At 37.0% G+C, this 18,377-nt stretch overlaps 1 protein-coding gene across 1 annotated transcript in view; it reads right to left on the bottom strand.

Annotated features, from left to right (window-relative positions):
- The window catches only part of KIAA0586 (KIAA0586 ortholog), a 137,799-nt gene continuing 128,105 nt past the window's right edge, over window positions 8,684-18,377 (bottom strand). The window contains 1 exon segment of the mRNA XM_021102647.1: window positions 8,684-9,026. Coding sequence (XP_020958306.1) covers window positions 8,875-9,026 — 152 coding nt within the window. The 3' untranslated portion in view covers window positions 8,684-8,874.

Raw genomic sequence — 18,377 nt, 5'->3', positions numbered from 1 at the left:
TTGCTGTGGCTATGGCATAGGATGGCAGCTGTAGCTCCGATTTGACCCCTAGCCTGGGAACTTCCATATACCACAAGTGCCGCCCTAAAAACCAAAAAAAAAAAAGAAAAGAAAAGAAAATTGCAAAAATGGCCACAAGTGCTTCCCATCATGCACATGCTTCTTTGCATGTGACTGCAGATCTTGCCATAAAGAGATGGAGTCTATTTCTCTGTTCTTTGAGTCTGGACTTGGGCACGAGTTGCTTTTACCAATGAGGCATTAATAACACGACACAAGCAGAGGCTTGAAAGCTTGCACTTTGGAGCCTGTCCTCTCTTGATACTCTTAGGAACCCTCAGGGAATATCATGTGAATGAGCTTGGGCTAGCCTGCTAGATGATGAGACCCATGACCCAGTTACCTCTGTTGCCCTGCCATCAGCCAGCAACCAGCAGACATGTGATTGTGGCCATCAAATATGAAATGACTGGAAATGCCTGCTTAAGTCCAGACAACACCATGAGGAGCAGAGCTATCCCTGCTGATCCAGCCAAACTGAGCATCTACAGAACCATGAATAAATGGTTGTTTTAAGCCACCTAGTTTTGTGGTGGTTTGTTTTGCAGAAAATGCTAAGTGACACAGATGCAAAAATGCTTAAAATTACAGAAAAGAGACATTTCAGGTCCTCCTGACAACAGCTCTAAGAGTCTACCCAGGGTGTAACACTGTCATAATGAAAATGAACTTCCTACTCACACCAAAGGACTTTTATTCCTACAAGGGACTGCAAGTTGACCAAAGAAGCCTCCAGAAACAGATGGCTTCAAGGTACAAATAGGTTATTGAAGACCTTCAGGTCAAGTAGACAATTTCAGAATTGCAAATTCCCCTCAAAACAATGAAACAAAACCAAAACTTTTTGTTATACCAATCAAACTGACTGCCTTTCTCCTAAGACTGTTAATACATCACTGTGGGCTATTGCTTTCCTTCTCTGTGTTTTCTGTGACCTGACTTTTCTTCATTTTCCCCCTTCCTTTTCTGAAACAAAACATATTTTCTCACTTGGTTTCTAAGAATGAGTCAGAATATGGCCTCATGTACCAACCTGACCTCTTGCTGGACCTGTTACCCATTTCAAACTCCAGGGGTCACTCAAATCATTGCAATATCTCTGTTTAACACTAGCAACCTGCCTGTCAAGAATATGATCTGAACATCTCCTCTATATTCCCCCCCCCTTTTTTTTTTGGTCTTTTTAGGACTGCACCTTTGGCACATGGAGATTCCCAAGCAAGGGGCCAAATCGAAGCTACAGCTGCTGGCCTATACCACAGCCACAGCAAAACTGAATCTGAGCTGCACCTGCGACCTACACCAAAGCTCACAGCAATGCCAGATCCTTAACCCAATGAGCGAGGCCAGGGATCCATGTCCTCATGGATATTAGTCAGATTCATTACCGCTGAGCCACAATGGGAACTCCCACTCCTCTACCTTTCAGAACATACAACAATTATCTCCCAACCCAGATACTTGGGCTAGTTGTTATAAATTACATAGAATTGCATGCAGCCAATCAGAAAAAAAAAATCCAAACACCTTTTAAAATAATCCTAGGTATCTACGATATTTTCATAACTCATGAAACTATTAAGAAATAACAAACAAAGGAAATAAAAATATTTACCAAGCTTACCAAGAAATCCCATTAAACTATCCTGAGGGGAGAAATACCTCCTCACTTAATATTTACCCCTAATGTAACACCTTGCAAAAAGTAGAAAAAAAAATCTTTGTTCAGGAAAAGCAGGATACAAAACATCGACTGAAAGAGTTATCACTGTTTGTCATAATAATTCAGGGGAAAAGGCATACACTTTCAACTCTTTACATGTAGATCATATTAATTGTGCAGCACCAGACTTGTTCTTTATCTATGACCTCTAGGCATACCAAGAGCTAACCCTGGGACTCCTTACCTCTCCCTTCAAGATTTTAAATCCTGTTCAAGCTCACCATCTGGGCCTCTTTAAAGGTCTCACAGATGTGACCTCCCAGGAGAAGTCGGAGTAGTCTATTGATTTGCTTGAGGATCTGTAGTTAGGTTAGGGGTACCTGAATTTAAGAGATGTATCAGTAACTTACCCCTTACTATGGCTGAAACTATAAATGAGACCATTTGCACTATAAAGATCTAACAAAAGAGCTTTGATTTGTTTGCTTTCTTAGTCATTAGTGGACATCACAGAGCTTTAGAATATTTATCGACCTTATCACGGGACATGTGCATCCAACTAATACTTCCTATTGTTTCTAGGTAAACACTTTGGTACAAGAAGAAACAATACCTTTAAAAAAATACAGACACAAGTTGATTACTCTCAAACATTTGATGATCTGAGACTTGGACCCTATCCTCCTGGCATGAGCTATGTCAAATAAAATACTGGCTTCCTAAAATGTTCCCAACATAACTGAGGGTATTTCTCACTGCAATAGTGAGTTTTCTTCAATGCATCTTTAAGAGAGTTTTGAAAACTACTGTGTGGTAGTTCCCGTAGTGGCTCAGTGGTAACAAACCTGACTAGCATCCATGAGGACGTGGGTTCAATCCTTGGCCTCACTCAGTGGGTTAAGGATCTGGGGTTGCTATGAGCCGTGCTATAGGTCGAAGATGCAGTTCAGATCTAGCATTGCTGTGGCTGTGGTGTAGGCCAGCAGCTACAGCTCCCATTCAACCCCTAGCATGGGAACTTCCACATGCTGCAGGTGTGGCCCTAAAAAAAAAGACAAAAAAATACAAATACAAATAAAAACTACTATGCAACTGATGTTAGCTGACCACACCTGATTCTATGCTAGGAAGAGACAGAATTCCCTGGGTAACTTTCATTGTCCAGGAGGCGCAGATGACCAAAGGGAGAAAATGATGAACCCTGAGATGGCTGCCTAGTCTGGCCCCAAAGTACCCATACCACACTGTATACCCAACACCCCTTATAATTAAGTTTTCTTAGATATATATATATATATATATATATGTATGTATGTATCTGTTTATATATATATATATATGTATCTGTTTATATATATATGATGTATACTAGAAAAGAATATTTCAATAGATTTCCTTTAGTAACATCACAGAAATTCTAAGGATCCTACTATCATAACTGTTCAAGTTACTCCCTATAAGGAAATGATAGTTTCAGGAAATAACATTTTTAAAGAGATTTTTTAAAAAGATGTTTTGCATACAGAATTATTCTTGGATTGGGGGCAATAATCCACCATGCACTAAGAAATGCTATTTTAAGAGTTCCTGTTGTGGCTCAGTGGGTTATGAACCCGACTAATATTCATGAGGATGCAAGTTTGATTCCTGGCCTCACTCGGTGGATTAAGGATCCAGAGTTGCCATGAGCTGTGGTGTAGGTTGCAGGCCTGGGAACGTCCAATGCTACAGTTGTGGCCCTAAAAAAGCAAAAAAAAAAGAAATGTTATTTTACTTGCTTTCAGAAAAGCTATGTTTTTAATAGAAAAACTATAAAACTGATTTAAATATATTTAGCATTTTAAAAGAAAAATTTAAGATACCGGAAATATGTAAGTGATAAGAAGTACACTACTGACGTAATCATCTCCTGAAAACAAAAAACATTTATTCAAGATGCTATTCATATGCAAAAAAAGCAAATTTATTTTAGGATTTAAGCCAAATTAACATTTTAAATACCTGTTACCCTGGCATGTAAGCCTAACTATAGTAACAGCCTTGATCTTTTTTTGGGGGGAGGGGGGCTGCACCCTCGGCATTTGTAAGGTCCCAGGCTAGGGGTCAAATGGGAGCATAGCTGCCAGCTACACCACAGCTGCAGCAATGCCAGATCCGAACCACATCTGTGACCTACGTCACAGCTCACAGCAACACCAGATCCTTAACCCACTGAGCAAGGCCAGGAATCAAACCCGCATCCTCATGGATACTAGTCAGATTCATTTCCACGCCACCACAACAGGAACTCCCAGCAGCTTTGATCTTGATATCCTGATAGACTCTACTTATTAGCGGCATGTCTTATAAACAGATCAATATAGAAATTGGAAAATATAAAATTAAATATAAATTTTTAAAGCTTGTAACATCAAAAATGCCATGTGATTTACTTTTATGAACATAATTTTATTCCAAAAATATTTGAGATCATTGGCAGAAGAATATATATAGGAGGAAACCTAGCCAGAAATAATACTGTAAACAAACAAAATACTGATGAATGAATATCAAACTGTTTTTTAAAAAGAAACTCAAGTACACAAGGAGTAGAATAAATTAAGGGTTATAGTTCTACCCTAAACTAGAAAAGTCAAGTTTTCTAAGGTTAGAGTGATAAAACTACCAACACCTCTAAACAAAAATAGCTTTTCCTAAAAAGCTGTTCCAAGAGGGAAGTTTATAGCATTACAATCTCACCTCAGAAAATAAGGAAAATCTCAAATAAACAACCTACTCTTCCATCTAAAGCAACTAGAAAAAAAGAACAAACAAAACCTAAAGTTAGAAATAAAGAAACCATAAAGATCAGAGAAGAAATAAATGAAATGGAGATGAAGAAAACAGTAGAGAAGATCAATGAAACTAGAAGAAGCTGTTTCTTTGAAAAGATCAACAAAATTGATAAACCTTTAGACAGACTCATCAAGAAAAAAGGGAGAGGGCCCAAGTCAATAAAATCAGAAATGAGAGAGAAGTCAGATTGACACCACAAAAATACAAAGGATCATAAAAGACTAAGATAAGTAGCTATACCCTAATAAAACAGACAACCTAGAAGAAATGGACAAATTCCTCCTAAGACTGAACCAGGAAGAAACAGAAAATATGAATAGACTAATTACCAGTACTCAAATTGAATCAGTAATTTAAAACTCCCAACAAAAATTCAGGACCAAATGGCTTCACAGATAAATTCTACCAAACATTTACAGAAGAGTTAACATCTGTCCTTCTGAAACTATGAAAAAAATTGTAGAGGAAGGAATTCTTTTGAACTCATTCCATGAGGCCAATCACCCTGACACCAAAGTTAGATAAAGAAATCACACAAAAAAGAAAAGTACAGGCCAATATCACTGATGAACATAGATGTAAAAATCCTCAAAAAATACTAGCAAACTAAATCCAACAATACATTAAAAGGATCAAGTGGGATTTATCTCAGGGATGGAAGGATTTTTCCAATATCCACAAATCAATCAATGTGATACATCAATTAAGAAACTGAAGAGGAGTTCCCATCGTGGCTCAATGGTTAACGAATCCGACTAGAAACCATGAGGTTGCGGGTTTGATCCTTGGCCTTACTCAGTGGGTTAAGCATCCAGCGTAGCCCTGAGCTGTGGTGTAGGTTGCAGATGCGGCTCGGATCCTGCGTTGCTATGGCTCTGGCGTAGGCTGGGGGCTACAGCTCGGATTCGACCCCTAGCCTAGGAACCTCCATATGCCGCGGGAGCGGCCCAAAGAAATAGCAAAAAGACAAAAAAAAAAAAAAAATGCATTTGCTAAAATTAAGAAACACCTTTCCCAAACAGAAAGAGACTTGAAGACCAAAAATTGGGCGTGGGGTGTAAAGTTTTAAAATGAAGCAGCACTGAGAAACATTTCCGCAGCTTTCACATATCAGAGAATTATAAATGAACATCAAAAACAAATTACTATATCCAACTTCTTGGGACAGAACATGATGGAAGAGGAGTTCCCATTGTGGCTCAGTAGTATCAAACGAGCAGTATCCATGAGGACATAGGTTTGATCCCTGGCTCTACTTAGTGGGTCAAGGATCCAGTGTTGCTGTGGCTGTGGCGTACGCCAGCAGCTGAGCTCCAATTCAACCCCTAGCCTGAGAACTTCCATATGATGTGGGTGCGGCCCTAAAAAGACAAAACAAACAAACCAACCCCCAACCAGAACATTACGGAATATCAGAAAAAGTATGTGTGTGTGTATGTATATATATGTATATATGTATATGTATGATTGGATCACTTTGCTGTATAACAGAAATTGGCTCAGCATTGTAAATAAACTATACTTTAATAGAAACAAATAAAAATAATAAAGTAACAAAAATAAAATGAAAAAAATTACGATCCATAGAATAGCATTTTTCTTCTGTTTGTTTAATGGGAACAATTACAAGTGGACATGTCTAAAAGGCCATTGCAAAGGAAAATAGGTTCTAAAAGAGTGAGGAGTTCCCATCATGGTTCAATGGAAATGAATCTGACTAGCATCCATGAGGACGCAGGTTCGATCCCTGGCCTCACAAAGAGGGTTAAGGATCCAGCATTGCCACGAGCTGTGGTGAGGGTCGAAGACATGGCTCAGATGTCATGTTGCTATGGCTGTGGTGAAGGCCAGCAGCTATAGCTCTGATTGAACCCCTAGTCTGGGAACCTCCATATGCTGTGGGTGCAGCCCTTAAAAAAAAAAAAGTGAAATATAAAGCATTTCAATAACCAAATATCTGAGAGAAGCTTGAGGAGCTGTGACCTAAGAGGAAACACATGTGGACACATTTCTGAGTTTCCACAGATCTTTGTAGCTTCTATCTTCATTGAGAAAAAAATCCTCAGATTCTAAGTTCTCCAGGCAACGTGTCCTACTCCTAAATTGCTCTTTGGTAATTCTCAATCTTGAGTGCACATTAAAATCATCTGGGAAGGTCTTTTTTCTTGTTTCATACCAATGCCTGAGTCCCACCCAGATACGGAACCCAGGCATTTTTAAATAAAGCTCCCAGAGGTTCTAACGTGCAGCCAGGGCTGAGACCCACCACCTAGAAAAATGTTGAAAAACGTCAAGGATGACTATAATTACTGTGTGTTTGAACTTCAGTTGTCGCAGAAAAGATTTTTTAGGGAGAGAAATGTTTTTGCTGATGCCAGGCTGCCTTATTTCTCCTGTGCTTACCATCTAGCATAAGATCCTTGAATCCTCAAGAAAACGACACCCCCATTTATTGAGTACCTATCTAATGCCAGGCACCATGCTGGGTGCTACCCTCAACATAACTCATAAACCCCATTATCCTGAAAACCAGGTATTTACTCAGACAGCTATGATGGAGAGGTTTGTTCACCCATCACTGACCAAGTAGGAGAAGAGACTGGAGCTAGAACCCATGTATGTCTGATTATAAAGCCATACTTTTATTTTCATTATATATATTTATTTTTTGAAAGTTAACCTAGTCACATTTCAGAGGTTTATACATAAAGTATAAAGGTTTATAAGGTATATAAAAAATGAAGCTCACTCAATTTTTTCCTGTCACAACTGTAGTTCAAATCCACAGTAAATACAGGCATCTTTGACTCCTATGACTCAGTCTCTCTGTTGCCTAGCCACTTGATCTCTCTCCTTCGAAACCAAGTTAGCAGCTTCTTGTTTATCCTTTCAAAGATATTTAATGCATACATAAGCAAATACAGGTTTGGAAGCCTATGTGTGTACAAGTCATATATCTGGATCCTTCCCCACCTCATTTTAAACAATGGTGGTATAATTCACATACCCTTTTAAGCATGGCTTTTTTCATTTTAAAAATATGATGTTAAATTATGAAGTCAGAGATGTGGTGTGTACACACACACACACACACACACACACACACATTAGAATATTACACAGCCATAAAAATAAATTAAACATTTCCATTTGCAGAAACATGGACAGACTTAGAGAGTATTATGCCTAATGAAATAAGTCAGACAGAGAAAAATATGACACCACTTATATGTGGAATCTAAAAAATAATACAAATGGAGATACACATATATAAAACAGAAACAGACTCACAGACATAAAAAACAAACTTGAGGTAACCAAAGGGAAGAGGGAAGGGAGGAGGAACAAATTAGAGGTTTGAGAATAACAGATCAGATTACTATATGTAAAATAAATAAGCAACAAAGATTTACTGTATAGCACAGAGAATTATACCCAATAACTTATAATAACCTATAATGGAATATATTTGCAAAAATACTGAAGCACTATAGTGTACACCTGAAACGAACATAATACTATAAATCAACTATACTTCAATTTTTAAAAAAATCAATGAAAAAACCCATATGCCTCAGAAATAATTTCATATTGACACATAAACCTTTTAACGTTCTTTTCTGTGCCACTTAATATTCTGCTATACCATCTTTTTTTTTTTTTTTTTTGGTCTTTTTAGGGCTGCACCTGTAGCTTATGGAAGTTCCCAGGCTAGGGGTCAAATTGGAGCTGCAGCTGCCAGCCTACAACACGGCCATAGCAACATGGGATCCAAGCCATGTCTGTGACCTACACCATAGCTCACAGCAAAGCCAGAGCCTTAACCCACTGAGCAAGGCCAGGGATCAAACCCGCGTCCTCATGGATATTAGCTGAGCTTGTTACCACTGAGCCATGAAGGGAACTTCCACCATCAGGTTTAAAATCAGTTCCTTAAATTAGATGGCTCACAATTATTTGCTCTTATAAAAAATTTGGAATGAATAACCTTTAATAACTTAGTTTCATAACTAGGTACAGATAATTATATCTGTAGAATAAATTTTTAGATGTCAAAAGTCATGCCCTTTCCACTAATCCATGCTACCTCAGGATTCTATGAAATAACTCACAGACTCATGATGATTTTCATTAAATTATTTTATTTTAAAATGTTACCTAAATATCCAAATTACATTTTTCATTTTAATAAAAAATTAAAAATTGTTTTTCTGAATATGTTGAAAGACCAAAATAGTCAGAGAGAAGGATTTATGCCACAGAAAAATGACCTCAAAACCAGCAGCACAAACATGGTCCTGGCTCTCATTTCCCATTCAGAAGGTATCTGCTCCTGAGGACTCTGTGTCCCCCTGGATGGTGTTGATGCTCAGAGACTGAGCGCCGTCCTCCAGGTTCACTGAGGGGACAGTCAGAGACATCCTGGGAGGTGACATCTGAGGAGTGAAGAGCGGTACTGCTTTCCCACCTGTAAAAAGGAGAGACTCATTCAGCTAAATAAGTGGATATGAGTACTTATGGGCCTTAAACTTTCCTAAATCATACAGGGGATGAAAAAGGATTGCATTTGAGATCATTTCAGTTCTCAAGGTGCTCAGAACTTGTCACAAAGATAAAATACGCCCTCCTTTCCACTCCTACCCTGGACAATGAGAGACAACATTTAAAAAGTGTATGCTATGATCTGAATGTTTGTGTCCCCCCAAATTTGTGTGGTGAAATCCTAATGCCTAGCGTGACAATAGTAAGAGGTGTGGCCTTTGGGAGGTGCTTAGGTCCGAGGGTAGAGCCCTCATGGAGGAGATTTGGGCCTTTATGAAAGAGGCCCCAGAGAGCTTGCTAGCCCCTTCTACCATGTGAGGACACAGGAACCAAAAGGTGGTGCCTTGGCCTTGGATACCCAGCTTCCATAGTTGTGAGAGATGAACTTCTTTTGTTTAAAAGCCATTCAGTCTACAGTATTTTGTTATAGTAGTCTGAACAGACTAAGACAGCATGCAAGTGCCCAAAGCTGTGGTACAGATGATAAATGCTAGGTAAGACTGAGTAGGGCAGGCAGTCTTGAGGTGAAGAATTCATTAACATGTTTTTAAAAAACTAGAGTTGACTATATATGTATATATCTGCTCAAACCTAATTCACTCTTCTAAGTTTTAAAGGTACACGCCTAAGACTATAAAGAATGACAACATGGTATTGTTTAAGGCCACAAAAATCCTTATTTCAAATTTCATGGATTTACTCTATATGCATAATAATAAGCAGCTTAAAAGCAAATTATCCTAAATAATCCTAAAGACATCTCTGAGTCAAGAGTCATAGTAACTTTCCTAAAACTCCTTTATACTTTTAAAATATTTTCCACCATAATAAAGTGAAATTTTCCATCAAATTTTTCTAGGGACCACAAAAAAAAATAGCTAGTTCTAGAGATTTCAATGATGACACAATCACAATGTCCAAGATGATCAAAATACTTGTAAAAGACAAACTCCTTTCATATTAGGAAGTCTAACAAAGACTATTTTAATATACCATTCCTTTTTGTTACTTGCATCAAATTTTTTTTTAATAGAAGAGGAAAGGGAAAGAAGATTTGGTATCATTACAGCAGTATCACCTACTATAATACCACACCATAATCCTTTAAGAAGAAAGCAATTCTTAGGTCAATTTAAAGAGAATAAATATTTTAAATAGAAAAAAAAAATTCTTGAGATTTAGCTCTGTCAGGGTATGAATAATAATAAAAAAAAACCCAAAATTAAGAAACAATAAGAACTGCTTTAAAAAATCTTAATAGGACATAAGCATTATTTAAATAGTCTGATATTTTGATCCATCTCTTAGAGTAATGACAGTAAAAACAAAAATAACAAATGGGAACTAATTAAACTTAAAAGTTTCTGTACAGCAAAGGAAACCCTAAACAACACAAAAAGACAACCCACAAAATGGGAGAAAATCTTTGCAAATGAATCGACTGACAAGGGACTAATCTCCAAAATTTATAAACACCTTCTGCAGCTCCATACCAAAAAAACAAACAACCCCATCAAAAAATGGGCAGAAGATCTAAACAGACAATTCTCCAAAGAAGACATACAGATGGCCAAAAAACACATGAAAAGATGTTCAACATCATTCATTATTACAGAAATGCAAATCAGAACCACTATGAGGTACCACCTTACACCAGCCAGAATGGCTGTGAAGAAAAGGGAACCCTATTGCACTTTTGGTGGGAATGTAAATAGGTGCAACCACCATGGAAAACAGTATGGAGATTCCTCAGAACACTAAAAATAGAACTACCATTTGATCAAGCAATCCCACTCCTGGGGGCATCTATCCAGGGGAAACCATGACTCGAAAAGATATGTGTACTCCAATGTTCACTGCAGCACTATTTGCAATAGCCAAGACATGGAAACAACCTAAATGTCCATCAACAGAGGAGTGGATCAAGAAGAAATGGCACACGTACACAATGGAATATTACTCAGCCATTAAAAGGAATGAAATACCAGCATTTTTAGCAACATGGATGGACCTAGAAATTACCACGCTAAGTGAAGTCAGCCATACAATGAGACACCAATATCAAATGCTTTTACTGACATGTGGAATCTGAAAAGAGGACAGAATGAACTTCTTTGCAGAACAGATACTGACTCATAGACTTTGAAAAACTTATGGTCTCCAAAGGATACAGTTTGGGGGGTAGGGGGATGTGCTGGGGTTATGGGGTGGAAATCCTATAAAACTGGATTGTGATGATCATTGTACAACTACAAGTGTAATAAATTCATTGAGTAATAAAAAAAAGAAAAAAGAAAAAAAATTAAAAATAAATAGTCTGACATTTTACAAAGCCATGATAGAGTACGCAAAATAGCCAAGAGAAGTATCCAAGATCAGAGCTTACCTCATCAATAAAGTAAAAACTAACACAAGTTATAACTAAAACTTGAGATAAAAATAAATTTTTAATCTATAAAATTGTTACCTTCCCTCTACTAAAAAAAAAAATCCATTCCTTGAGCTACTCACACACCTATCAGAAACTACACTTGATATCAGAGTCTCTTCTCTGTTATCTAATTTCACAAAACTGTTTTATATGTACCTTTCCTATGCATTAAATTAATGATTAAATTGTTCAGTGATGTAACAAGAGCTGTAACTATCTTATTCATTTTTGGGCCTTGAAGAATTTTCCAAGTCTCAAGGAACATATTAAATTCAGTTATTGTACAGTTACGTTATTTCTTATAGTTACTGTCTTGTATTTACACAGCAATTAAAATTTTGCAAGATTCTTTCCCCCATCATTTTATCCCATCCTAACAGCAATTCTGGGAGACAGACCAAGTAACTGTGGCACAGAGATGTTAGAGTGGGCTTTTCCAAAAGCATATGCTAACTGACTAAACATCTATATATAAGCCCATTGTATGTACGGAGCTAAGATAGTGTCAAGAAGATACACAGGTGAAAAAGAAACAGTCTTCATCTTCAAGAAATGTAAAACCTAGTAGTGGAGATAAACATGTAGACAAATACTTGGTTTAAATTAAATGGAAGCAGCAGTTGAGCTAAGACTTAGAAGATGTGGAAGGTCATGAAGGAAAAGAAAGCAGCAAAACAAAGTCAAGATAAAGTTATCATGTTAAGGAAACTCAGTATTCCGATAACAAAGTATTGACTGGATAAGAGGAATAATGACAGAGAGCCCCATAAAGGTAGGTCAATATCAAGTTCCATACACAATGACAAGTCACAAAAGATTCCGAACAAAGGAGTAACATGAAAAAATGTACTTTAGAAAAGAGAATACCATTAGTAGTATGGAAAATAAGAAGAGAGGAAAGGGATCTAGGAACCTGTCCATGCAAGAAATGATGATCTATGGCAGTAGAAATAGATTCAAGATATTTTGGAGGGAAACAGTATTTATAAAGAAATGAGTATGGCTCTAAAGTGACAGGTTTAATTGACTGAGTAGCCAGAGACAAGAATACAAACAAGCTTAAGGCTACAGTGGGTACAGAGAGGTGGAGAGGTACTGAGATCAGTTATATACTTGATGATTCAAAGGCCTGCAAGATGTGTGAATGAACTTTTCTAGCAGGCAACTTGGGTCAAAGATGTCAAAGACGGTGAGGCAGTTTTAGAGATATAGAATTAGCAGTCATCTATACAGATACAATAATCAAAGCAATCAGAACAGGGATCACCTAGGGAGAGAATACAGGCTGACAAGAGAAATGGTGACAAAAATAAGGGAAGGACAAAGAACACAAAAGGGAAATGTTTGATGAGTAGGAAGAGATCCAGGAGTGAAGAGTCACACCAGGTAAGAGACAGTTTTCAAAAAAGAGTCTAGCGCAATTCATCTATTTCATAACTGGTAGAGCTGAGACCACCTCTTAACTCACTGCTTTTTTTGCCTGATAACAAATACTTTAATTACCCACATAAACAATGATCGCTTTTAAAGGTGGTTCAGAGAAATTCATGTTAGCAGTGGTATGTAATAGGAGAGGCAGCTACGGAGAAGAGTAGTGATGAAGCTTCCAGCACAAATCCCTTTTTGATCAGTCAAGTCTGGGGTCCAAATGAGGTCTATGGTACAGTCACCTGGGAAAGGTCCCATCCAGCCTGCCAGTGTGAAGCTTTCGTGTGGGAAGGAACAAAAAGGAGAAAGGGGAGGAATAAGAGCATGGATATTGGAATAGGGCAGAGGTGGGCTCATCCATTTGTTCACTCAACAAAGATTAACTGAGCACCTATGATGTGCCAGGAGCTGTTCTTGATTCTGAAGATTTCAGTAGTGAAGAAAACAAATGCTCTAGTCTCAATGACATCACATCCCAGCTGGGTATAAAGGGCAAATGAGTAACAAGTAAGGAAATGAACATACTCTGTCAGGTGGTGATGAGTACTACAAAGAAAAATAGGTAAGGGATAAGAGGAAGAATGAGTGGTAATGGCCCTCATTTCCTCATCTACAAAATAAAGACAAGACTACCTACTTTAGAATATTTTGTGAGGATCAAATGCAATAATGCATATAAAGTGTTTTAATATAGTACTGGCACAGAGAAAGCACTTAAAACAGATCAGCACTTGCTTTTATGTAACTGGAAAGAAATTATCCTAAGAGGCAATGAACCTCAGAGTGGGCTGCAAAAGGTAGTCAACTTGAGAGGAACAGGAATGTGCCACTGAGATGCACTAAGGAAAAAAAACCCCACATTTCTAGAAGGCTTCCAATAATTCTGCTACTTTTTTTTTTTTTTTTTTTTTGTCCTTTTCAGGGCTGCACCCATGGCATATGGAACTTCCTAGGCTACTAAACAACCAGTGGATCACTGAAGAAATCAAAGAGGAAATTAAAAAATATCTAGAAGCAAATGACAACAAAGATACGGCACTTCAAAATCTATGGGATGCAGCAAAAGCAGTTCTAAAAGGAAAGTTTATAGCAATACAAGCCCACCTCAGGAAACAAGAAAAAGCTCAAATAAACAAGCTAACTTTACATCTAAAGCAGCTAGAGAGAGAAAAACAGACAAGACCTAAAGTTAGCAGAAGGAAAGAAATCATAACGATCAGAGCAGAATCAACGAAACAGAAATGAAGAAAACCATGGAAAAGATCAATGAAACGAAAAGCTGGTCCTTTGAAAAGATCAACAAAATTAATAAACCCTTAGCCAGACTTATCAAAAAAAAAAAAAAAGAGAGAGAGAGAGAGGACTCAAATCAATAAAATTAGAAATAAAAAAGGAGAAGTAACTGCAGATATTACAGAAATACAAAGGCTCATAAGAGACTACTATATGCAACTATATGCCAATAAAACAGACAACCTAGAAGAAATGGACAAATTTTTAGAAAAGTACAATCTTCCACGACTAAACCAACATCTTCTCATGGATCCACCTCCTAGACTAATGACAATAAGAACAAAAATACACAAATGGGACTTAATTAAACTTAAAAGTTTCTGCACAGCAGAGGAAACCCTAAACAAAACAAAAAGACAACCCACAGAATGGGAGAAAATATTAGCGAATGAAGCAACTGACAAGAACACTGTAAACCAACCATAATGGAAAAAAATAAAAATCATTAAAAATTTAAAAATCTTAAAAAGAGAAAGAAAAAAGAAATATATTGTTCAGTGGAAGTGACAGAGACATAATTATGGTGCAGTTTGGTAAGTGCTACAACAGAGTTGTCTTCAGTAGCTCAGTAACAAAAAAACAAACAACCCCATCAAAAAATGGGCAGAAGATCTAAACAGACAATTCTCCAAAGAAGACATACAGATGGCCAAAAAACACATGAAAAGATGTTCAACATCATTCATTATTACAGAAATGCAAATCAGAACCACTATGAGGTACCACCTTACACCAGCCAGAATGGCTGTGAAGAAAAGGGAACCCTATTGCACTTTTGGTGGGAATGTAAATAGGTGCAACCACCATGGAAAACAGTATGGAGATTCCTCAGAACACTAAAAATAGAACTACCATTTGATCAAGCAATCCCACTCCTGGGGGGCATGTATCCAGGGGAAACCATGACTCGAAAAGATATGTGTACTCCAATGTTCATTGCAGCACTATTTGCAATAGCCAAGACATGGAAACAACCTAAACGTCCATTGACAGAGGAGTGGATCAAGAAGATGTGGTACATATACACAATGGAATATTACTCAGCCATTTAAGGGAAAGAAGTAACAGCATTTTTAGCAACATGGATGGACCTAGAAATTATCATGCTAAGTGAAGTTAGTCAAACAGTGAGACACCAACATCATATGCTATCACTTATATTTGGACTCTAAAAAAAGGACACAGTGAACTTCTTTGCAGAACAGATACTGACTCATAGACTTTGAAAAACTTACGCTTTCCAAAGGAGACAGTTTGGGGGGTTGCGGGGTGGGTTGAGGGTTTGGGATGGACATGCTATAAAATTGGGTCATGATGATCATTATACAACTATAAATGTAATAAAATTCATTGAGTAATTTATTAATTTAAAAAAAACATGGAATTTAAAAATAATAAAATAGAAAATCCATAATTGCAAAAAATGCAACCGCTTAAGTGAAAAACTTAAATAGGGTTAGGTTAGAAAAAATAAAATAATAATTTTTTTTAAAAGTTAAAAAAATAAAATAAAAAATAAAAAGAGAACTTTTTTTAGACTGGAGACATTTTTAAAAAGTTCATCACTTTGGTTACTGTTAACAGGCAAAAAGAGTAACATTCATATCCAGTTATGATCCTCAGAGTTTAATTTTTTAAAAGAAAAGACATAATATCTTAATAAATCATCATTAAAGCAAACAAATTTTCTACCTACATTAAATATATTTTGACGCTTTCAAAGTTTGACTTTTTAAATTTCCAGTCTGTCATTACGCTATGATGTAACTGTTTCAACAGCTGTTTTCAGGTTTGTTTTTAAAAAAGGGAGACTACTCCTCGATTCCGTGGGTAGGCAGTACGTCATTTAACCTGGCATGCATTTGAGCTGGAGATGCCACTGAGCGAGACCATGTTTTTGAAGCTTCCTGAGACATATTTTAACATATTTTCTAGATGTTCGCAATTTAAATTTTTTGCTTTTAAAATATTAAAAATTCCGAAAAATTTTATGTTTTCTGTTCTTTGATTATAAGCCTAAAAAGAACAGAAAATCTAAAACTAATTTATTCTAAGTAATGCAAGTAATAATACAAGATTTTTCAGGTCCATTTAAGAATTTGCTTGTATATTGTGTATATGTGTGTGTGTATATAAACTTTGAATACATGTACATAGCTTTCTAAAATATTTTAGGTTTAGATAATCCATTTCATAGGCAGGTTTTTCAAACATGTGGTAACCCATTATTGTTACTCTGTTACTTGCAAACTGAAAGGAATCCAAAGAAAGCATTCTTTCCTAAAACAACTGTGAAACAGCAAAGAAAGGAAAATTTCCTGAGTAACTTCCTAGAGTGCATCACCTCAGACTCCTCATTCAGATTCAGTAACTGCACATGGTACAAGACACAGATAAATTTATGGTTTTCTTCTATGAGATAATGACTAGACAGTACAACAAATTGCCTGGATTGGGGTTTTTATACATGCAGATCAAGATTTGTTTCTTATAAACTGCATATTTAAAAATAAAATTTTAAAAGGAAACAAATGTAATAATCTCTAATCCAAGTACATGAAGGATCTTAACCCAGAGTCCATGGATGGGGGACCAGGGATCTGTGAATACCCTGAAACTGCATGCAAGCTATGTTCATATAAGCACAGACCAGAAGAGGGGAAGGTAATCATAACTATTAGCGTCTTAAAGTGTTCTGCGGCCCCAATGTATTTAAGAACTCATGCAAGTGAATCACATTCTCTGAGCTGTTTTTTCCAGCAGTAGTGGTGAAATACAGGGTTCCTCTCCTGTTACTGTGGATGTCTTATTCTCTGAAGACAACTCTGTTGTAGCACTTACCAAACTGCACCATAATTATGTCTCTGTCACTTCCACTGGACAATATATTTCTTTTTTCTTGATCTTTTTAATTTTTTTTAATTTTAATGATTTTTTTTTCCATTATAGTTGGTTTACAGTGTTCTGTCAATTTTTTACTGGGTACAGCAAGGTGACCCAGTCACATATACATTATACATTCTTTTTCTCACATTATCCTCCATCATGCTCCATCATAAGTGACTAGATATAGTTCCCAGTGCTATACAGCAGCATCTCATTGCTCACCCATTCCAAAGGCAACAGTTTGCATCTATTAACCCCAAATTCCCAGTCCATCCCACTCCCTCCCCCTTGGCAATCACAAGTCTGTTCTCCAAGTCCATGATTTTCTTTTCTGTGGAAAGGTTCATTTGTGCTCTACATTAGATTCCAGATATAAGTGATATCATATGGTATTTGTCTTTTTCTTTCTGACCCACTGGACAGTATATTTCTTAAGAGCATGGACTGTGACTTTGTCCTTGTCTTCTGAGTGATTAGTATAGTAGGTACCCATCTAAGTATCTGTGACCTTATCATCTTGTATTATTGTTATTTGCTTATGGGTCTGTGGCTCCTGTTAAATGTGCCCCATAAGGACAGAGATTTCGTCTTTTTTATTTCTGCACTCCACCAAGCTGTAACATGATGGTAGGTACATACTGCACCTTGAAATGACTGCTGAACAAAACTGTTTCTACCCAGAGAGTCTGTGGTTCCTCATGGCTAACAGCTTGCTTAGATTCATGCTGACCAGACTCGCCTTTAAAATCAGCCCGGAGTTCCAGCAAGGCAGTTGCTTCCCAGCTGTCTATGAAAATGTTACAGTATTTCAGCTGTGTTTTACTGAGTTCTTGAAGCATTTTTCCTGTCCACCCTGGGCTCATCTACTCCCGCTTTAACTCCTTGTTTAAGCAGCTGCTAAACTATCTTGCTGTATTCAATTCTCCTCATGTACTTAACACAGCACTGCAGATTTTGCAATATCACAGATTCAGTAATTGAGGGCAAATACTACAAGTCCTGAAGAATGAGGAGCCCGGTCACTTGATGTCAAGTATACAGTACGTACAAATTTTATTTGCCTCTGCTGTACAGAATTACTATTAAACATCTCTTTCCTTTCATGTTTAGGAGTGATTTTAAAATGTTACTATAGTCTCATTCCAAAATATGTTTGAGACATGTAAATCCTATTACATTTTTCAAGTTTGCTATTACTTCTATTTTTTGAGTGAGCTGACAAATGCTTATCTTAAAATT

This window comes from Sus scrofa, chromosome 1 (genome assembly GCF_000003025.6).
Source record: "Sus scrofa isolate TJ Tabasco breed Duroc chromosome 1, Sscrofa11.1, whole genome shotgun sequence".
NCBI classification, from domain to species: Eukaryota; Metazoa; Chordata; class Mammalia; order Artiodactyla; family Suidae; genus Sus; species Sus scrofa.
This window is presented reverse-complemented; position numbering and strand designations above follow the sequence as displayed.